This window comes from Megalops cyprinoides, chromosome 10, assembly GCF_013368585.1.
Source record: "Megalops cyprinoides isolate fMegCyp1 chromosome 10, fMegCyp1.pri, whole genome shotgun sequence".
NCBI lineage: Eukaryota > Metazoa > Chordata > Actinopteri > Elopiformes > Megalopidae > Megalops > Megalops cyprinoides.
This window is the reverse complement of record NC_050592.1, coordinates 10,016,781-10,039,348: the sequence shown is the minus strand read 5'-3', so window position 1 is coordinate 10,039,348 and position 22,568 is coordinate 10,016,781. Positions and strand designations below refer to the sequence as shown.

Below are 22,568 nucleotides of genomic sequence, written 5' to 3'. Positions count from 1 at the left end.
CAACAGTGCCCCCATGTGCACAGAATAGGTAACAGCAAATGCTGTTGCCTTTAGTCTCAATTTTTTTCCACAATTCTGAGATGAGTCAAATGTGCGCTTAAACTTTTTTTTTTTCTTCAAGTAAGATGAATATATGAAAATGATCATTAATATGATTGTTGAACTGTACTATGATGGAAAGCAGTATATTTGGCATAATAATATAAGTACTTTTTTAAATGTGTTTTTAACAGTGTTAGATTACTTGCTTGCACTACTGCAAATCTAAGTAACAAATATGAGAAACTGCTGAAAATTAACAGCAATTTTAAGTGGTTTCTCTGACATGAGCAAATCCTTTGTGTCCTTTACACTGAAAAAATATTTTGTGTCATTTTTATTTCAGGGGAATATTGCATGAGCAACCGACAATCCTTTAAAAACAGTCACATGTATTTGAATTTTAAACTTTATATGAGAATGGGAGACTGCTGTATATATTGACGCTGATGTTGTTTATGTTGTCAGCATGCAGTCATTGGTATTGTTTCACTCTGTTCTTTACCCGAGTTCTGTCTTTTGAAACCTGCTCAATTTGGAATGTGTGTAGGAAGGCTTTTGACAATGCTGATATTACCCCTCTTGTTGTGGTCTTGACTCATCAGGTTTCAGGGTGATGGACTGAGCTCTGACTCTCAACATCAGGCGCTTGACTGTAAATTCATCTAGCTGCCTCCACTACCCACTGCAAATGTTCAGTGAGGGTGCTCTTAATAGTATTCCAGTACTACGACTGCAAACTGTTAGAATTGCGTTCTTTACTTGGCTGGTTTGAAAACTGGACACAATCAAGCTTCAGTGAGCAGGAGTCACTTTCAGTTTTTGTATGTGTAGGAGAAAGTTTTTATTGCTGGTGCCTCAAAGGGAAGCATGTGGTTGGTAAGACTAACACTGTCATTTCCTCTCTTTTCATTTTTCTTTTTAACTTCATATTTTTAGAAGGCAATTGTTTTTGCTGAATCTTCTGACTGTTTTGACCGTGACAGTGTGTACTAATTGCTGTACACAATTATGATGCAAATGTATTCTGGTATGTGAGTATGAAAGTCTACTGTATTTGCCATGAGGCAATATTTCTCTGCTTGTGAATTACAAGATGTTTGGGTATTCAAACTTGGTACATCAGTTACTGAAGGTAGTCATTGATTTGTGGACAGTAATGAAGCACTTAACTATAGCCTGTACTGGAATGAATAAACACTGTATAAGACTATAACTGAGTTGATATCATTGCAAAATCACTGTTAGGAACACTAGAGGGGAATGGGAGACATAATATATTAAGTAGCACTTAACTTACTTATTTTAAGAAGTTATGGTTTTATCTATGTTCATCTATTACTCATTTCATCCATCTTTATTTTAATTTATTGTGTGTTAAAGATGACTTCCCTTTGGTTTCCATTGACCTCCTGCATATGTAACTTGCCTCTGCTTGTGTCTTTCACTGTTCCAGTTCAGTTGGAATGTGACTTGAATCCTGATCACCTGCACTTTGAAACTTTGCATTATACCCCAAAGATAATTAGTTTCCTTTTACATTTTTTTGTTTGTTTTAAGGCTCAGTAGATTCTATACAGTGGTTACACTCTATACAGCGGTAGTTCTATCTGAGTGTGAGTGGATAAATAGTTATCTACTTATGCCGTTGTTTTTTTCTCTTCTTCATGTATTGTTGAACTAACTTGATGTTCTTGTATAGACTGTATAAGGAAAAAAATGTTTGAAAATGACATCCACTGAGGCAAGGCGCTATTGGAACAAATAAAACCTGTTTGATTGATTAAGGGTGTGTTATCTTATTGTTTTTTTTCCGTTGCACTTCAAACTTAAGTCCAACAGTGCTAAAGGAGTTGATTGGTCCTTCAGTTTCCAGTCTCACACAGAAATTTGACTTTCAAATTTAAGCGAGCATTTTTGGTTTACTTTTTGGGTACTTGCACAGTATTTGTTCTTGCATTATGAGTGTGGTGGTCATGGACTGTAAAAACTACATATATATATATATATATATATATATATATGTTACATAATGAACAATAAATATATAAATAATTTATTTAGTAATAATATAATAAACTTTCATTTCCTATCCGGGGTTAAAGAAAAATAGCGAAGCAGGAGAATCTAATGCACCGTTCGAACTACAGACTGCTGGTGACCATGTAGTATAGGCAAGTCATATCTCCAGTAGCACTGTTCATCAGCAAGGTGTATGGTTTTGCAGCCATAATTTTGAACTTTTAATCTAAATCTTAGCGCTGTCTAATGGAAATAAATATATAATGGTCTATTGCAATTCAGGGGAAAAGTTCAGATAATAAGAGGCATGACTGTAGTTGGAGCTGAGTATTATTGGCAAAGCAGTAATAAGACAAGACCATGAGCAGAGAACAGAAAAGGAGAACAGAGGGGTGTCTAGCCTGAGCCGTAGGGAATCCTTTGGAGAGGGTGTACAATGTTGAACTGGAACTTCTCCAGGCAACCTGGTTTGACTGGTTCAAGAGCTACAAGGTGAGTAAGCTCAAGGCAATGTCTGCGACTCCCAGACTAGCCAGAGATGACAGGAAAACCTGATGGTCAACATTAGTGAATGCCGCAGAGCTGTCCTGAGAAATTACAGCTGAGGAAAGGGTAAAAATTCTTGCTGTGTCAAGGGTCTCTATGTATGTTCGTTTTACCTCATTTGATATTTGAAATGAAATTGCATTTGTAAGATGTGTTCCATTGGTCATCATTCACTATTTACCTTTTTTTTTTTTAATATGAATGGGTTAATGTGTGAGTCCACTATTGGGACATTATATACTCAATAATATCTTTATCTGTTATCTAACTATTTATCTATATCTGTCTTTATCATTTTCTAATAATATATTTTTCTATACATATCCATATTTACAAAATACATACAATATATATAAAAGTATCATTTAAAGAAGTCAAATCACATTGTACACATTCAATAGCAAAGTGAATGCACAGAATACAATATACATTCAAATAGCACACACAAAATAACACGTAAACTGTACACACCAAATATTAAATGTAGCAGATATAAAAGATCCATTGTCTATGATTGGGAATTAAATGTGAAGGTATCGTTCTTTATTTTGCAAGGTTTTGACTCAGGCATTACAATCTTCCAATGATATATGATTACAAGGATTGAAATCCTTTTTCAACATACAGCTGCACTATCTCACCAAAAGTCATGAGACATAGATACTTATGGTGTGTTGACTTGCTTTTGGCCTTAACCTAACTAACTGCTGGTTTGTAGAGGACTGTCAACTAATTTCTTGTTGAAAGCTGGTGGTGTTGTGAGCTTAATAATGTTCCAAAGGAGCATTACTAAGCTCCACTACAGAAGAGGGCCATCTTGGCCTTGCCCTAATTCTGCATTCCAATTCATCCCAAAGATGTACTGTCAGGTTGAGGTCGGAACTCTGCACTGACCACCTAAATGTGCTGATGTCTCATGACATTTGGTAGGACAGTGTATGTCATTACTGTGGGGTAGAGCGGCTAAAAGCTCCTATCTATATGTAATAAATATCAGTGGATCTTTACAGTGCTGGCTGTAAACCTTAGCAGAGTGGGCTGGTCTATACTTTTTACACATCATTTAATGTTGCACATACAGAAATGCAGTATGGACCAATTACGAACTACCACGTAACGGCGAAACCTCAGCAGAATTTATATATATATATATTTTCCTGCACCTTACGCTTCAGTAGCTACAGGAATCAGCCAAACCCTTAAAGCTGCACGTTGCACCTGCCGCAATGCTTCATAGATAAGTAGTTCTGTATGTTCGTAGCCTACAGGCATACACTTACATCCACAAAGCTTTTGGTGTTACTTTAGCCTACAACGTGAATGCTGTTAGAAATGCTATTATATGTAGACAAAAGTTGATTGGAACTTGTAAATCTAGTTTTCGATTGCTTCTTCAACGTTTGCCTTCCTACATCTCTTAGGAGCGAAAGCACTATCACTATATGCTGTCGCTGATGATTTTAAGTGTTTAAAATTGAGATTAACCTTTTTCGCACGCTTTCGTTAGCTTGTAAGCATCGTCATGAGACTTGTACAACGTAATATCGGGATTTGGAAACCGCATTAGAGGAAAATCTGGAGCGGATATCTCTTTAAACGCAGGGCTCTTCTTGGCAGTTCAGACAAACTGCGCGACAAGCAGCGGCTAGATACTGTAGTCAACAAAGAGCGCGCAAATCTGTACCCCACAGCGAGGATTCTGTACTGACACCTGTTCCTCTCCTTTGTTTGGTCATTTATACTGTCAATCATTTCTGACGTCTCCCAGTCGCTCAATTTTATTGGTTAGTCCTGTGAACAGTGCCTAAACTTGTTTTCCATTCGTCATGTCGTCAAAGGCTGCCAACAAGAGGGCGGAATATAATTGCCTCGTCAGTGGGCGGGAACGTGATGAGAATCTTTGATTTTTATAGGGCTGTATCCCGTCTAAGGCGGGCCTAGAGGTATTTTGTCACGTATGATTGGTCTTACTGAGAAATACCATGGTAAAGAGAGAAGCCCCAGCTTTGCCCTTACTTTTCTGTCTCTGTCTATTTTATTCTCGGTGTGTATGTGTGTGTGCGGCACCGCCTGAGCAGTGTAGTGATAAAAGCCGCATTTGCAGTATATTTCTTGCGGTTCATATCGAACGGAAACACAAGAAAACACCTTGTTTCACCTTCTCACGTACCACCCTGCTCCCGTTTTACATCAAGATTTTAAAGGTGAGAGGTTTTGTTGCCTTTTTCAAATTTAGTCTTAAATACATTCGGCTTATTTTGCACGGTCGCGTATCGTATTTCAGTTGGTTAGCTTGCTAGCTACGTTAGTCTAAATGCGGGTGGCATAAAGCCGAAAATGATACCGAATACAGCAGAGACGTTCAACAGCAGTACTCGCTACACAACGAAGATACAGAAGGATTTAAGTGGGATTTCCGTTCCTTTTTGGCATTAGCTGCCTTTATTTCAAATAAACCTCATAAGACGCTCTTGTCATCCAGCTTTCTTATATTTTTCCTATCATCTTAATTACAATGACTTTTTAAACATTATACGTGATTTGACATTTTCTTAGAAATAAACGAGAAATTCCAATGTAGATTTTATCGGTGCTATTGTCTATTATCGTTATTGTTACTATTATTAGTACTGTTAGCTTTATTATCACAACGCACAGAGGCTGATTGTCTTATACAAAAATATAATATCGTTTTATTAGTACACTAACAAATATCTTGTCAAGAGTGGGGCCATCTATCAGCAATAATTCATATCTTCACGCTGTAGGTGTGGTTACTCTCCTTTGTGGCAATCTATTGTAGGTCGATTATAATGAGAGTAGCTCTCCCCAGTTCTCATGGGCGGTAGTGGACGCACGAAGAATACGCCGAGACCTACAGTAGAGCTCGGGTTAGTTACAATGTCACCGCTGCACCCATTTTAACCCCGTCGCTGTCGTATCTGTTCTGCTTTCATCCTCAAGTAAAGCGTGCAGATACATTTCCATCATCCCCCCCCCCCCCCCCCCCCCCCGCAATAACCTCTGCGCCTACAAACTTACACGCTATGTATGTCTACATTGGTGCAGCGCGTTAGTATTAGGATGGGAAAGGTTGCCATGGAAAACGACGGTATTCTTATTGGGAGGTGTTGGCACAGTTTTTTTTTTAGCTAAATAGTTAAATGCTGTACAGCATAATTGAAGGTGCATGAATAAGACTATATTATTAGTGTAAATACAAAAACAAGCCTCCAACAGATGATAGTGTAAACGTTTAGGAATTTAATATAATTCTTTTATGTCATCTGTCAATCTGCTTTAAATACCTAGCTCTGTCTCTTTCTCTGGTATAATCTGTCCCCAGAATCTGTTGTGTGCACACGCAGCCTTTAACATTGTAAATGTAACACCGTGCACCCAAATGACTCCCAACGCAACCCTAAGCACACAATGAAATCCGCAATGCTTACCTACAGCAACAAAGCAGTAGCACTTGCCATAATGAGTGTTTGTATGGTGTTCTTTTGGTGGAATGACTCGACACACTTTGTGACAATGGGTGAATTAGTGTCACTGCAGGAATTCACTACAGCCGCCGTCAGACAGAAAGGAATGGTAAGAATTAGGGTGGATGTCATACCTCCATTATATTGTCACTTCTGAGTCAGAAACTATGAGGTTAAAAAAAAATAGGGGAGCACATGTGCATTCACCATATTTTGTGTTAGCAGTTTAGCATAGTGGTAAGGTGCAAGGCTTGTAATCAAAAGTTTGCTGGTTCAATTCTCCACTGGGGCACCAGCACTGTACCTTTGACAAGGTACTTAACCCAGAATTGCCTTAGTAGATATCCAGCTGTATAAATGGATAAAGTGTAAAAAATGTAACCCATGTATGTCACTCTCAACAAGATCATCTGCTAAATGACAATAATGTAATGTAATTTCAGAATTAATTGCATTGAGTAGATTGCACAATTATATGTTTATATAATGTGTGTGCAATATGTAATATGTGTGTGATGTGGAAATGAATTGATGGATAGATAGATGCATACACAGAGGAAGTAGTACTTGTATGCAAGTCTCGCAGTAAGTTGTGTAAAGAAGTCACTATGAAATGCAGTAATGGACAGTGGGTTCTGTGTAAGAACAAAACCTATATGTGGGAAAACTCATTCAGAGCGATGACAAAGGTTGCTGTTCTTAGTTAGCTCCATAGGCTGGATTGGTCATTCATGGTCTGTGTGATTGTAGTAAGCATTGCTTCATGAAAGGGCTTGTTTCTCCCAGTGCATATTTCAACGTGTCTCTTTCGCTCTAACTGTCAGTACGCTGAACATCACGTTAGTCGATGTATCGTCTTGAACCCATCCCCCCCGTGTCTCTCAGACCGCCTCACTAATATGCTGTACTGTTGAATTAGGGCATCTTTTACTGTCTCTGCTACATTTTATTAATGGTCTTTCCTGCTGTCGCTCTTTACTGCTGTACATCTTTGCCAGGTTGTACTGTACTGGTACACTGAGACAGCTTATGATACTCAGCGATGACTTGGGGTCCCTGGTGCTCTGCTTTGCTGCTGTGTTAATATCGTAATTGACATGTCTAAATATATCCTCTGTCTTTCCCCTTTTGCTGTCCCAGGACCATGTCCAGACCGTCCGGGGGCGGTGTCAACGATGTCACCCGCTTCCTCTCCAATGGGGCGGGGCCGGGCTCGCCTACCTCTGTGTTCTCTGCCTCCAGCCAAGCCGATTGGGCAGCGAAGAGACTTGTCTGGGTGCCCTCGGAGAAGCATGGGTTTGAGGTGAGGTGAATGTGTCTGCCGTACGGTGCTGGGTACGGCAGCTGAGTCATGGCATTCTGCTGTCCTGATGTTCCTTACTATTTAATGTGATCTGTAGTACTAATGTCCCAGTATAACCCGCCGTGTAGTTCCTGGAGCTCGGTCACTTCATTTCTCAGCTCTGATATCACAGCCTCTCCAATGGCCTCCGCCGCTCTGATATTACAGTCTATGAATAGAACAATATGCTTGTTCAGCCTGTAATGTTAAACAGCCGAGGACAACACAGAGGCTTCATTTTGGATTATTATTTTGAGAATGTGAGAGTGGCTGCCAGGGGGAAAAAAGGCAGAATAAATATGGAACAAAGCAGTCTGTGGAACCCTGTGACTTGGCTGGTCTGTTGAGTTCAACGCTTCCTGCTATGAGCGCATAAGAGCTTCTCTATCGTGGAGTCGTTTCACCCTCCATGTCCCCCTGCCTCTATTTCTGTCCCCTCCCTCCTACTCCCTCTCAGTCTGTCTGTCTCCTCCTCTGTCAAACATCTGCAGTGTTTCTCATGTTGTTTGAAATAGGGCATGATCGGAGCAGTGCTAGGGTCAACCGGACCTGTATCTGGTAGGTCTGAATACCAGATGGAACACTTTGAGCAAGGTTCTTTTAATAAAGACCCCAGTGACCATCCAGCTGTATAAACGCATTTCATCATGATCATGTGTGCTGTCTATGAGTCATCCTGCTAAGAAAATGAATGATACTTGTGCTGGCTAATGACCATGTAGGGTTTCTGTATTTGGGGTTTTGTCCTTTGCTATGCTCTGTGTGTGTTTGTGTGTGTGCGCGTGTATGTGCATGCCTGTGTGTCTCAGTGTCTGTAGGGTGCGTGACGTACTCATCCCGGTATCTGTGTGTGGTGTGTGTTTCATTGTGTCAGTATGTTATCACTCGAAATGGGTGTGTCTGGTGTATTAAACCCTGCATATCTGAAGAGGCGTTGTGTGATGTGGTTTTTATTGACAGTGTGTAGTGTGTTAGCGTGTGGTATAGCTGGTGTCACAGTGTGGTGTAGCTCTCTATATCACTGTGTGCTATGTCAATACCTCTGGCACTAGTGTATCAGAGTGTGTTGTAGCTTTCAGTGTGCAGTGTGTCAGTATGTGATATAACTCTGGTGTATTGTGTTAGTGTGTAGTGTAACTTTGCAGTGTCAGTGTGGAGCATGCCAGCACGTGGTATAGCTCTCAGTGTATTGTGTCAGTATGAGGTACAGCTTGGAAGTGTAGAGTCTCAGTATGCAGTATAGCTCTCAGTGTGTATTGTTTTGGTGTGTGGTGTAGTTCTCAGAACATAGTGTGTCTGTGTGTGGTGTAGTTATCGGCGTAGGATGTGTGAATGTGTGGCATATCCTTTAATGTGCTGTGTGTCAGTGTGGGATGTAGCTGTCAGCATGCAGTGTGTCTGTATGTGGTATAGCTCTTAGTGTGTAGTGTTTTGGTGTGTGATGTAGTTCTCAGTGCATAATGTGTCTGTGTGTGATGTAGCTGTCAGTGTGTAGTGCACCAGTGTGTGCCATAGCTCTGAGTGCCCAGTGTCAGTGTTTGTTATAACTCTCACTGTGCTGTGTGTCAGTGTGGGGTATAGCTCTCACTGTGCTGTGTGTCAGTGTGTGTTATAACTCTCACTGTGCTGTGTGTCAGTGTGTGTTATAGCTCTCACTGTGCTGTGTGTCAGTGTGTGTTATAACTCACTGTGCTGTGTGTCAGTGTGTGTGGTATAGTGTTCCTGTATGTGGTGTAGCTGTCAGTGTGCAGTGTGTCTGCATGTGATATACCTCTCTGTGTATGATAGAGCTCTCCGTCTGTGGTATACCTCACATTGGGCAGTGTATCCATTTGTGGTATAGCTCTTAGTGTGTATTGTGTCTGTATGTGGTATAATTCTCAGTGTGTCAAGGTGTGGTGTAGCTCTCAGTGTGTAGTGTGTCAGTGTGTGGTATAGCTCTTAGTGTGTACTGGCTCTGCGTGTGGTATAGTTCTCAGTGTGTCAGTGCATGGTATAGCTCTCTGAGTATGCTGTGTTAGTGTGTGTTATAGCTCTTAGTGTGTATTGTGTCTGTATGTGGTATAATTCTCAGTGTGTTAAGGTGTGCTATAGCTCTCAGTGTGCAGTGTGTCAGTGTGTGCTATAGCTCTCAGTGTGCTGTGTGTCAGTGTGTGGTATCCCTCTCAATGTGCAGTGTGTCAGTGTGTGACACACTTGCTGTGCCCGGCAGGCTGCCAGTGTGCGGGAGGAGCGGGGAGACGAGGTGGAGGTGGAGCTTACGGACAGCAGCCGGAGGGTGACCCTCTCCCGAGAGGAGGTGCAGCGCATGAACCCCCCACGCTTCAGCAAGGTGGAGGACATGGCCGACCTCACCTGCCTCAACGAGGCCTCCGTCCTGCACAACCTGAGGGAGAGATACTACTCCGGCCTCATCTACGTGAGTGACAGGGAGGGAGGCGTGCGTGTTTGGAAAACATTAAGAGTTGGGGATATTACTCAGCATTGAGGAAGGGAGGCAGGAGCTGGGATGCAGTTTGTGCCTCAGTGGCTGCTGATATTAGTGATAGTGAAAATAATAGATGAAGGGAACAGCATATAACTAGTGTGGTTCAAAAGGACGCTTGCCATACAGTAGGTATGCCAGTCACTATTTGACATGTATATCTACAGTGATTTGGAGTTAAAAATTAATTTTAAGTTTTCTGTGATGGTCTGAGAGCGAACCACTTGGAAAGATTTTAGTTGATTTATAAAAGCGTGGTACATCCAAACATTTACATCTACATTTACATTTAAATGTATTCATTTTTCAGATGCTTTTATCCAAAGCAACTTACAAGTGAGGCAGAGTACAACACAAGCAAAAATCCATATAAGGAGTAACAAACACATTCCCTGAGTTGCGCTTTCTTATACAACTGCTGGAAACTTTCAGCACAGGTTCCCCCTGCCCTTACACAGAGAGTGAATTGAATGGAGAGTGGCAGACAGAAGTAGAAGAGCCACAGTGATTTCATGGATGGATGGATAGATGTTTTTTTCTGTTTTTGTTTGAGGTCAGTGCTGTCCCTCACAGGTTCTCTTAATCTGTTTTGTAGACGTACTCAGGGTTGTTCTGTGTGGTTATCAACCCCTACAAGAACCTGCCCATCTACACCGAGTCCATTGTAGAGATGTATCGTGGGAAGAAACGCCATGAAATGCCGCCCCATATATACGCCATCTCTGAGGCTGCGTATAGGAGCATGCTGCAAGGTATTGTGGGATACCGGACTGAATTACACCAGAGCAGTGTGCTTGGACTGGACTGCAGTGTGGTTATCCTTGGGAAATACATGCCGGCCTTTGCTGTTCATGTTAATTTCATTTCCAGGACAATGTTACACAAAGGCTGAGTTAAATGTACTCATTATCAGTACAGCTATTACGTCTCTCCCTTGATTACTTGTGTTTTAAGCATATGCAGAATTGAAATACAGGTTTATCTGAGCACTGTTATGTAATAGACAATAAATTATTTCAGAGACAAGTTCACAGTTGGTGTTTAGTGAGAGCGATAAATCTCTCACTGTGCAGCTGGAGAGCAGCAAAATCGCCCGGATGTAACAGTGTCAGTCATTTTCTCATTTAGTTTGATCCACTGACTGGGACTTCATTTTGAGGGATTGCCCATTAGGTGTGATTATACTGTTGTTTGGACTGAACTTGGTGACATGCATGTGTGTGGGGAATATCTGAGAAAGGAATGCTTTAAAGTGCTCACGGTGTGCCTGACACCCCGAGTAGTAATTAAACTGGTAAGACCAGTGTGAAGGTTCAGGCTGTGTAAAGAGCTTCAAGAGCTTCAAAACAAACAGACAAAGTGTCACTTTTGAAATGCCCGTTTTTATCCAGTGTATGTGTTTGAAGTTAATATAGCAGGATTCCGTTCCATTCAGAAACACAGAATTTGAGGCTTCTGTCTTTATCTGGTGCAGAAGGGTACTTGGTGACTGAATTATTGTAACATTGAAACAAGTTATTAGCCCGCTTTCCTAAGTGCATTGACCATTAAAGTTTATACTGATATAACCACAGTTTGTATTACTGGTATGACCAATATGATAATATGGATAACAGATAATGGATAGATATATCCATAAGTATATGAATAGTGTTGGTGGGAGATATGTGTACTTCTGTGACAGTCTTTCACCTTTGTTCCTTCCACAGACAGGGAAGATCAGTCCATTTTGTGCACGTGAGTACCTGCCTGCTGATCTCTTTATCTCTCCATTCAGAGCCCTTGTGTTGAAGTAACATGTCAGTATGTGCACAATAATAAATAACGTATGTAATTCACGTCAGAGTGTTTCTCATGTGTTTAATGTCAAAATGTTTGTCAGGGATTAAATATTGTAGGGTCTGTTGCCTTTGTAGGGATTTTGTTAAGTTGAGGTAGTGTCTTTAGCTTGTTTCCACGGCTACATTCAGGTGTGCCTGCCCCCATCCGGGTCATCTTGGTGACCTTCAAAACGTTGGTCATCCTCCCTGTGTAGCTGTTAACCATCAAAAAAATAATGTATTACATTTGATGCATTATGGAAGTAGCCGTATGTCCCTATGCCTCGTAGTAACACCCACAGCCAGTAGCCAAGTTGCCGAGAGCTCAGATGTATTCGCGAGCGGGATTTTCAGCTGCGCTCGGGCGGTTTGCGTGTCTGCCGCTGCGGATTGAAATAAACACAGCTAGCGGCAGTGCTGCGCCAGCACACTGCAAGCCACACTCAGCTACACCTGAGATAAGGGCAGATGGGCCCTCCAGAGGCCGCCGCGCTGAGGCGGAGGCGCTGTACCGGACACAGGCCTCCATTAGTATTACAGACACAAGCGGCCGAACCCCAGACACCCCGAGCCACACAGGGCAATGAAACACTGGCCACCCTGAATCGCAGACAGGACTCTTATCCAGAGAAAATAAACACATTAGACCTGCCACCGCCACGTGGAAAAATATCAGTCCTTGAGACACAGAAATGCGTTGCGGATATGGCGATGATTGCCGTCTTCTTAATATGTCATTTGCCATTGATATTCATGAGAAGTTGATTACATATTTTGACATGTGTTACCAATCATATTTTATTGATGGTTTTCAGTCTTGTTGCGTTTCCACATGGCAGTGTACAATAATATGAATTTTCTGTTTCTTTGACCTCCCAGTGTCTTTATAACATGAGTCTGCCTTACAGTGCGTGACTTTATGTTTATCCTTGTTCTGGAGGTCTGTACTGTATAGCTCTGTGCCTGTAGAGAATTTCAGTGTGGATTACTCAGACTGAAGGGGCCTGATACTGAAGCTACTTTAAAGGGTTCAGGCGCTTTACAACATGGAATTGTTTTACCCCTTCTCTGTCTTCCCTCTACTTCTATCCAACATCAACATCAATTTTATAGTCAGACTCACATGTTTCTGACTATTTATACCCTGACGTTTGTATGTCTGTCCTCTTTGTGTGTATTTTCTTTTTCAGAGGGGAATCAGGAGCAGGCAAGACAGAAAACACCAAGAAAGTCATCCAGTATTTGGCTCATGTGGCCTCGTCCCATAAAACGGGGACACTGGGGAGAAGCAAGGAAACGTCACTGCAGGTGGCCTGGGGAGGGGACGGGGGACAAGTGACGGTGTAATCAGGGGGCATGTCTGAAATAATAATAACTGCGCATAATAATCCAACAAGCTAATAACCTAGTGTGTCCTAAAGGACAGTAACTGTGTATTTAACTGTTACGAAAAATAACAATCCTGCTGCTCCTGCTACTTCTGTTTTCCTGCCACTGTAACTCCTGCCACTACTCTTATGACAGATGTGAGCGTAGTGTGGGTGTGATGGAGAATGCACACAGGTGATCTCATTCCAGGGGGAAAGATGCTACCTCGGCACGCTGGGTCATAATGTGTCTCCTTCTCCTTCCTCTTCCTTCTCGTTCTCCTTCTTACCCCTTGCCCCTGCTTCCCCCCTCTCTAAGATGGATAGCCTTAAGTCTGCCCAACGGGGCAGTGGGATGGTCAACAGGGTGAGTGGGTGGTGACTGTTTCCTCTGGTGGTCTATCAGGCTAACCCTCTTTCCCTTTCTTCACTGTGAAACGGGCTCACAGGTTGTCTGCAGGAGCCCTTGTTGAAGGTTTGAGTTTTGGAGGAGTACCAGCAGCATACTTTGGTTTTCTACCTCAGTGCTTGAGACAATGTGGAGCACCCTTACCTGTGACTGCAGCATAGTGCAATGCACTCTGCTTTAAGTTAGTGTTAAAATAACTAGTCACTTACAGTGAGCCAAAGCTTTTTGACCACCCACTGTAAATCCATGTAAAATGTTCTGCGTTTGGGAATCAACCACATATAAAATTCGGATTGTGGTGTAAAGCTGGGGATAATGTAGTACTGTAGTGAAGTACGGTGTTAACGTTAAGCATTTACATTTTGTAACATAATGCATCATAAAAGCCCAGTCCTTTCTTTATGCTAAGAGTTGTGGGTGTGTGGAGAAGCTCCTCTGCCGAAGAGGCTGGTGAGGGAGAGTCTGGTATCTGTCAGGTGAACGCTGTGTTCAGCCAGTAGCAGGGACACACAGGTTGACTCGTCCCTGTGTTAACTGGAACTACTTCTGTGTTACCCCCGTAATCCTTAAGTCTTGTCCATAGTGTTTGTTTGATGTACTCATCCATCTGTTTTTGTCTGTCTGTCTTTTTTTTTTTTTTTTGGTTCTTTTTTTTTTGTCCCTGGTGCCTGTTTTTGTTCGTCTGCCTGGTCCCTATCCATCCGTCCACCCTCCCTCCTCCCTCTCTCTCTCCCTCAGAGCGTGCAGTATGTGAGTATAAGCATGGCACAGGGCTACATGGGTTAACGCCTTGCCAAGTACATATGTATTGCATTTTAAATCCAGGCTTTTAGAGTCTGCTTGGCTATGCTCTCCACTGACTAGCATAACCTGCCAGCACTAAATCATTAACAGCATCTGTGGACATAACTGTAAGTGTGACCAGTAATATAGCATCAGTGTATACTTTTTGGTCCAAAATGACCTTTGCTGCATACATGTATGTTTGTGCTGCATTGTTCTACAGCGAGCTTTGCTCTCACACAGGCTGCTGTTGTGTAGTGCAAGGCTGATATCATTTCTACCTGGATGGCTTTCTGTTTGCTGTGTAACTGTATGGCCCCTAAAAGTATTCTTTGGGACCCTCTTAAACTGGTCCTAAAACATTCCAGGTGGTACCAGAATTGCAGTACAGATTAATAAAGAATAAAAAATATCATATTCATCATAGAATTTCATCTGAATTATTTATCATTGTTTTTGGAATGGATTATACGTCTTAGTTGTTTATGAATTGAATTATTTTTTCAGCCACATTTGAACATTATATTAATATTTCATGTTGTCTTTTGGATCTTGGGCCAGCATTTGAAATGTTTGAGGACCACTGGCACTGTGAAACAGTGTTGTTTTTTTTTGTAATAAAGGTTTGTGTATCCACCAGGGGGAACTGGAGAGACAGCTGTTGCAGGCCAACCCTATCCTGGAGGCCTTCGGGAATGCCAAGACAGTGAAGAACGACAACTCATCTCGATTTGTAAGACTCTATTTGTCTAGGCAGTGACAAACTACTGTGCATGTCAGTGTTTGACCCTGTCTCCTTTTCCTGTCATATGCATTTGGATTTACGTAATATTTCAAGTGTCCTGAGTATAAAACTAAGCCTCTCTTGCTCCTGTCTCTTTTCAGGGCAAATTCATTCGCATCAATTTCGACGTGGCCGGATACATAGTTGGTGCCAACATTGAAACCTGTATCCTCTATATGTGACCCTGGAGCCTCCTGAAAATTCATGCACAGATTGTTTCCACGGCTACTGCACAAAGTGACATCACAGTGGCATGACCATGAGACTGCAGAACGCTGAGACTGCAGTCATAGGGCCGAACTCTGCTGCACTCTGCTGTGTTCCTCCTTGACTCTCCCCCCCCCCCCCTCTCAGATCTCCTGGAGAAGTCCCGTGCCATCCGCCAGGCCAAAGACGAGAGAACCTTCCACATCTTTTACCAGCTGCTGTGCGGCGCTTCAGAAGCCATGAGAGGTAATGAGGTCCCGAAAATGCGGACTCCGCGGCTACGAGCAGAATTTAAATAGCCCTTGTAACATGTTTGAGATAGTCATTTCCTAGTCAAATGTAGTCAAATCATTCCCTGGGGATGTGAGTCAGGTACAAATGTACTAACGGTACACTCCATTTGCACTAGTGGTGTCCAGTCATGTAAAGAGAGGTGTGGCAGAACTTGCTTTTCAGCTGATAATGGTGCTGCGGCCGCTTTTCACGGTTAACAAGCTTGCAAATTTAAATAAGGATCGGCCATTAGCAGCTGTTTTATTTTCATTTAAATGCATTTAACATGGGAGCGTTCAGTTTGTGCACTTTGCATTTAATAAATTTAATTTTGTGAGAGAGAGTTATTTTAAGACATTGTAACATAGAGCTCTGTGTCTGGTTTTTAACTTAAAATTGTTTAACTGGAATTATTTAATGTGAAAAGCACTAAGGCAGAGAAACCACATTAAATACATCACATAAAAATAAAAATAATCCTTTTTTTAAATTGGAATGCATGTTTACAATCCAAAATGTAGTTGTCAACAATTATCAGATAAAGGTAACTTCCCTGCCTCTCCTGTTGGTTGCTTATTGGTTGTTACTGACTTAAAATGCCAACCTGGCTTAATAGAAATTAGTGTGTTTTGCAACACAAAGGTTTAGAACAAAAGTGGATAATGTTCTGGTGTCTTTCTCCTTCTGTCACCAAAGCGGACCTGCTCCTGGCCAGTGCGGATCAGTACCGGTTCCTGAGCGGCGGGTCGATCCCTCTGCCGGGTCAGAGCGACGCGGAGAACTTCTCCCAGACCATGGACTCCATGACCATCATGGGATTCAGCCAGGAGGAGGCCCTTGGTGAGAGGGACCGGGAGGGAGAAAGAAAGGGGGATGACGAGGGGAGTCTGAGAGGCAGATGAAGTGGGGTGAATAAGAGAGTGAGAGGGGTTGGGAGAGGGAGACAGAGACATGTCCATACAGGAGATGGGTAGGTTGAGGATGGGCGATATGGAGATCACAGATCAGCAAGTGCCAAATAACTCAGAGTTGGAAGGTGAAATCTCCATTTTATCTGTTAACTTGTAGTAGGGCTTGAATGGTGTTATGCTCACACTCACTAGTGTTGTTAGCTTGGTCTGACCCTGTTGCTCATTTTAACTTGAATGGATACGCTTATGTTCTATTGTGCTGGAAGTCGCTCTAAATAAGATTGTCTGCTAAATGCATGTATTGTAACGTAATGTAATACGAGTTTCTCACATTCTCCGTTTTCTGTTTTCTTCCTCTCTCTTTCCTCTGCCTGCCCTCTCTCCTGCTCCCCCCCTCCCTTCCATTTCCCTTCAGCCATGATGAAGGTGATCTCGGCCGTGCTGCAGTTCGGAAACATCTCTTTCCACAAGGAGAAGAACACAGACCAGGCCTCCATGCCCGACGACACGGCCGCCCAGAAGCTGTGCCACCTTCTGGGGATCAGCGTGGTGGAGTTCAGCCGGGCCATCCTGACGCCCAGAATTAAAGTGGGGCGAGAGTACGTGCAGAAGGCCCAGACCAAAGAACAGGTGAGGGTCAGAGAGGGTAGGGCTCTCTGCGAACCCTGTGTGCAGAGATCTGATGAAGACTGCACAAGCACATAACTAATTGTTTTATTCTTCATTGTGGAACTCGTTTTATTTATCTCATTCTGTTCCCCACTTTGATTCTCCTTGTCTCCTTGTTTTTCCCTGTTCCACCTGCTCCTCCCGCTCTGTCTGTCTGGCTGGCCCGTCCATCTGTCCGTCTCCCCCATTAAGGCTGACTTCGCAGTGGAGGCTCTGGCCAAGGCCACGTACGAGCGCCTGTTCCGCTGGCTGGTGCACAGGATCAACCGCGCCCTGGACCGCCGCCAGCGGCAGGGGGCGTCCTTCATCGGCATCCTGGACATCGCCGGCTTCGAGATCTTCCAGGTGAGGGAGGGCTGGTGAGCAGGGGCAGGAGAAGGTGAGCGGGAGGGGGGGTGGGGGGGGGTTGGGGCCAAGAGTGCGGCTCGCTGCTCGGTTTCCACATCCTGAACCGCGGCCGTGTCAGCTTCTCCTGTATAATGAGCGCAGGTAGGCAGTCAGTCTGAGTGCTGTCTGCTCTGCTGACTAGGGACACGCTGCTGCCAAATTACTGCCAGGGAATACTTCAGTTCTCAGTCCAGCCGGCAGCGTCCGGCTCTGGCAGAGGCAGGATCAAAGGTATCAGCTTCCTTTGATCAGCGGCGGCCTCCGGAGAGGAGCCTGGATTCTGTGCTGCCGGCCGGCTCTGTGATCCACGGCAGAGGTGTCAGTCTGAGGAGACTGTGGGAGCATTCCAGCCCTGCCGGTGACACTGATCCCTGATCAGCGTGCGGCGTGCGGGCAATGCATGTAACATGAGATCAGCACTGCAGGAGGGGAGCAGGGGGCAAGAGAGCGGAGCGGAATGTCACCCTCATGTCCGAATATGGAGCTACACTAAGGGGTGTGTGTGACCTACATGGTAAAGGTGTATCAGCATGATGTGGTCTCTGTACAAGAAAAGGGGACTTTGCATAGAGATGGAAGAGTAGCAACATATTTTTCATTCAGTTTGTGCAGCTGGGAGTTTTCACATCTTTTAATGCCGCTAAGTCATCTAGGGAATGCTTTCCTCGCTGAAAATGAATAGCAAACAGAAATGGGCTAATCCCCGTCTCTCTCCCCTCCCTCTCCGCAGCTCAACTCTTTCGAGCAGCTCTGCATTAATTACACCAATGAGAAGCTGCAGCAGCTCTTCAACCACACCATGTTTGTTCTGGAGCAAGAGGAGTACCAGAGAGAGGGCATCGAGTGGAACTTCATCGACTTCGGCTTGGACCTTCAGCCTTGCATAGACCTCATAGAGCGACCGGTATGTGCTGCACTGAGTGTACACTCATATTCTGCTGTGCCGTATGCACCCTCTGTCATGGGTGTCAGGGGTCACTGTTGGTGTCCAGTCTTGAAGACACGTTTGCACTAATCTGTCCTGGACCATTTTCCACTGTGTCTCCCCTCCCTATCCCCCTCCCTCCCCAGGCTCACCCCCCTGGAGTTTTGGCTCTGCTGGATGAGGAGTGCTGGTTCCCCCGGGCCACCGACCGCTCCTTCGTGGACAAGCTGTCAGCGGAACAGGGGTCGCACCCCAAGTTCCACCGCCCGCGCCAGCCGCGGCAGGAGGCAGACTTCTCCATCCTGCACTATGCTGGGAAGGTCTGCACCGGATCGCAACGCCCTCTGTCTGTGCCCTGTGCCTCTGCCATATATCCACCTGTTCTCTGTCTGTCTGGCCTTCTGACTCTCTGGCTGCTGTCTTTCTACTCTGTGCTTGATCTGCCCTGATTGTGTATATATTATATTTTATTATTTTTTATTATTTTATCTGTATGTATGTATGTACAATATATAAAACAGTCATGTACATATGTATGATAATGATTACATATATATAGTCAGTGAGAGGATTCAGGAACTTTCTTTGTGTTGGTTTCTTTATGTTTTTTTTTTCCAGTTCTGAAGTGTGACCTCTGACCTGTCGCTTGTGTGCTGCTGTTTAAATGTTGCCAGAGAGTGCCCTACAGGACCTGTTTTTCCTGTCTTCCTCCTATGTGGTGTTCTCTACCCACATCTCCGTCTCTCATTTTTCTAGAATTATCCATCCCTCTCTTGGTCTTGCTCTTGTGGTCTGCATGTCCACGTCTCACAGGCATTTCCTGTTTCCTCCTATATGAGCCTGCCTGTTCCCCTCTCTGCCAGGTGGACTACAAGGCGGACGAGTGGCTGGTGAAAAACATGGACCCCCTGAATGACAACGTGGCCTCTCTCCTCCACCAGTCCTCTGACCACTTCATCTCTGAGCTGTGGAGGGAAGGTGAGGCAGGGAGGGGAAGGGATGGGGGGGGATGAAGAGAAATGGCGAATAGCTGAGCAAAGTGGTGGGGACAGCAGAGAAGAGTGCTGAAAGTGCTGAGAGAGAAATGATGGAAACGATGGGAAAGCACAAGTAAACACGTGTAACTTGTGAGAAAGGGCTAGAGTACAGGAAGAGCCTAACCTAACAAACTACCATGCATGCAGGGAAGAGTTAGACCAATATCTGTAACTGATTAACATTCATACAGAGGTGTTGCAGTCAACCCTACACATACAGTAGTGAACCCTTCTCATATCTTAACAAGGCCCAAAAATGGCTGGAGCTGAAGTCCCCTCAGCTGGTCACAGCACTAATGCTTACTAACCACGCTGGCTCTGAACAGCGCAACAGAAACTTAAATGGCTAGTGTGAGCCACATTACAGCAAAATACCAGTGAGCGTACATTATTCACAGTGAAACACAAAGGAAACACAGTTATCTGGCCCGGAAAACAGAATACACTGCAGGAGTGTACCTGATCTTGTTAAAAATCTTAACTAACTATTGGCAAATTATCAAACACAGTCTGGCCTGACAGATGTGGCTGCCCAGAAGGACACACTCTAATCAAAAATAGATATAAAATATTTCATTTTCTGCAAAATGAAAAATATTCCAAATATTAGCAGAAATTCAGACATGAGAATCACCCTGGTAGAGAAGATGAGCAGTGTGTTTTTGGCAGTGCAATACAAAGCCTGAGGGACAGTGACTAAATATGTCATGTATTATTAATGCTGTTTTGTTATTGTTAGCATAGTTGTTATTATAAGGAATCTTGTTATTGTTTTATTTGTGCTTTTGATTTTATGATATACTTTAAGTTTTTTTAAATATGTATAGTATGCATATCCTGAAAATAAAGCATTTTAAATTGTATAGAATAGAGAAAGGAGCATCGGCAAGGTTTCAGTAATGTAATGGCACAGGCTGAGTGCTGTTGCAACATGTGTCCACAGGGTGTCACTGTAGAATTTGTGGATTTTTCACACTGTAAGACGTCCGTTTTAGTGTTAAATTTAATTTAATATGTGAAATGAGATTGTTACTGATAGTACCTGAGACTTAATAGAAATTATTATTGCTGATAAAATTGAGTAGATTAGAGTAATTGAAACTGGTATTGAATTCAGTTTAGTGATAGAGTTTAGAATGTAATTTCATTTATAATACGATCCCTTGGGAAGTTGCTGCTATCTCTGCCTAATAATTGGCTGTGTTTTCCAGTGTTCACTAACAGTTCTATCTCGATTTGTCCTTCCTGTTCTGCCTTCACCCACTAACAACTGACCTCTCTCCTTGCATCTTTCCCCATCCCTTCTCTCCCTTCCTCTTTTTATTTTTGTACCTGCTCCCTCTCTCTTTCTCTTTCTCTCGCTCGCTGTTCCTCCTCCCTCAGATATTCAGACTCTTCCTCGTGTTTACTTTTTCGACTCCTATGCCACTCTGCAGACCAATGGCTCTGACAGTAGGTGTCTGTCTCTCTCTTTCTGTCCTCCTTGCCTGTCATTCTTTTTCATCTCAGCAGTGCTGGTCCTGGAGAGACACATTTTGTTCTAGCTTTTTATTGTATTTAAACCATAAGTCAATTAACCAGATGACATCTAAGCCCTAAATAGTTGTGATAGACTGCACTTTGAATGCTCAAATTAACTGAAGTCATAAAATGTTCTGGATTTAAACTCTCCCGGAATAGGCCTGTCACCTGCCATAGATGTCCAGCTAGTGCACTGTGATTTGTTCTGTGTGGTGTGCCCGTGTGCCTCTTTCGTTGTCTGCCTTCCTCTTACCCCTCCTTCCCCCACCATCTTTTCTCACGTGTGTATGTGCGAGTGCGGTGTTCCTTTCTCTTTTCTCTGAATTTTCATCTGTGGTTTTTGAGGAATTTGCTCTCTGTTTGGATATACTTTTTCACAGGCTCAACATAAAAATGTGTGTAAACGTGAAGATTTCCACAGCTGCGCTGGCCCAAGTGAAACAGAAAGTCTCATTCAGATGAAGTTTTTGAGTATATTTCAAACAGAGACAGAATGGTTTTGTGTGGAGCTGACATACAGGATCTTTCTGTATTGGTCTTCTTTATCAGTTATGTGCCATCTTGCGCTGGCACACCATGCATTGTTTTATGGAAAACGCCCCACATGACACTGCATTATGCTAAACAATAACACACATCATGAAAGAGTACTCCCATGCTAAAAATCTTTAGTCATAACCCAAAGGCATGCCAGTCTAGATCACTCTGATATCTGTGGTACCTCCCTTCGCTCTCTGCTCGCGGCGGCACAGTGGAGAGGATTGTGGGCCTGGACCAGGTGGCATCCGGAGGCCTGGGGGAGGGAGCCGGCGGGGTCGCCTTTGGGGCGGCGGGCCTGAAGACCAAGAAGGGCATGTTCCGCACGGTGGGGCAGTTGTACAAGGAGTCGTTGACCAAGCTGATGGCCACGCTGAGGAACACCAACCCCAACTTCCTGCGCTGCATCATCCCCAACCACGAGAAGAGGGTGAGTGAGGTCACCCGAGGTCGCGGGTGGAAGGGGGAGGCCGGTGAGGGATGGAAGAAAAGGGGAGGAATATGATCGAGAACCAGAGCTGGCACTCTGACAGATCCAATATGTCTGCAGTAGTCTTAGCGTGAATGTTCACCGCTGCCAGTAGCACAGTGCAGTGCATATTTCATTTTACATTACATTATTGTCATTTAGCAGACGCACTTATCCAGAGACTTACATAGGTTACAGTTTTATCCATTTATACAGCTGGACATTTCCTGAGGCAATTCTAGGTTAAGTACTTTGTCCAAGGGTGCAATAACAGTTCCCCAGTGGGGACTTGAACCAGCAACCTGTCAGTTACGAGCCCTGCTCCTTACCAGTATGCTACACTACCATGCATATGTGTGCTAATCTCTTTGTTGGTCCTCCTTGTGTCTTCCTTGTGCTTGTCAGGCAGGGAAGTTGACTCCGCACCTGGTCCTGGATCAGCTCAGATGTAACGGGGTTCTGGAGGGCATCCGCATCTGCAGACAGGGCTTCCCCAACCGGATCCCCTTCCAGGAGTTCAGGCAGAGGTAGCAGACCCTTCTGCTGT

General features: G+C 43.7%; 1 protein-coding gene across 3 annotated transcripts in view; it reads left to right on the top strand.

Moving 5' to 3' along the window:
- Positions 1-4,648: 4,648 nt before the first annotated feature.
- myh14 (myosin, heavy chain 14, non-muscle) overlaps positions 4,649-22,568 on the top strand; it is a 31,464-nt gene continuing 13,544 nt past the window's right edge. For 2 of the 3 annotated variants that reach the window (XM_036539479.1, XM_036539481.1), the window contains exons 1-19: positions 4,649-4,811; positions 7,236-7,398; positions 9,650-9,856; positions 10,518-10,674; positions 11,632-11,659; positions 12,933-13,050; positions 13,429-13,476; positions 14,942-15,034; positions 15,187-15,250; positions 15,440-15,538; positions 16,262-16,405; positions 16,892-17,106; positions 17,338-17,490; positions 18,263-18,436; positions 18,604-18,777; positions 19,321-19,435; positions 20,878-20,946; positions 21,768-21,982; positions 22,427-22,548. In XM_036539479.1, the coding sequence (XP_036395372.1) occupies positions 7,240-7,398; positions 9,650-9,856; positions 10,518-10,674; positions 11,632-11,659; positions 12,933-13,050; positions 13,429-13,476; positions 14,942-15,034; positions 15,187-15,250; positions 15,440-15,538; positions 16,262-16,405; positions 16,892-17,106; positions 17,338-17,490; positions 18,263-18,436; positions 18,604-18,777; positions 19,321-19,435; positions 20,878-20,946; positions 21,768-21,982; positions 22,427-22,548 (2,354 nt within the window). In that variant the 5' untranslated portion in view covers positions 4,649-4,811; positions 7,236-7,239. Of the gene's footprint in view, positions 4,812-7,235; positions 7,399-9,649; positions 9,857-10,517; positions 10,675-11,631; positions 11,660-12,932; positions 13,051-13,428; positions 13,477-14,256; positions 14,269-14,941; positions 15,035-15,186; positions 15,251-15,439; positions 15,539-16,261; positions 16,406-16,891; positions 17,107-17,337; positions 17,491-18,262; positions 18,437-18,603; positions 18,778-19,320; positions 19,436-20,877; positions 20,947-21,767; positions 21,983-22,426; positions 22,549-22,568 lie in introns of all 3 variants that reach the window. The other variant, XM_036539480.1, reaches the window with a different exon arrangement.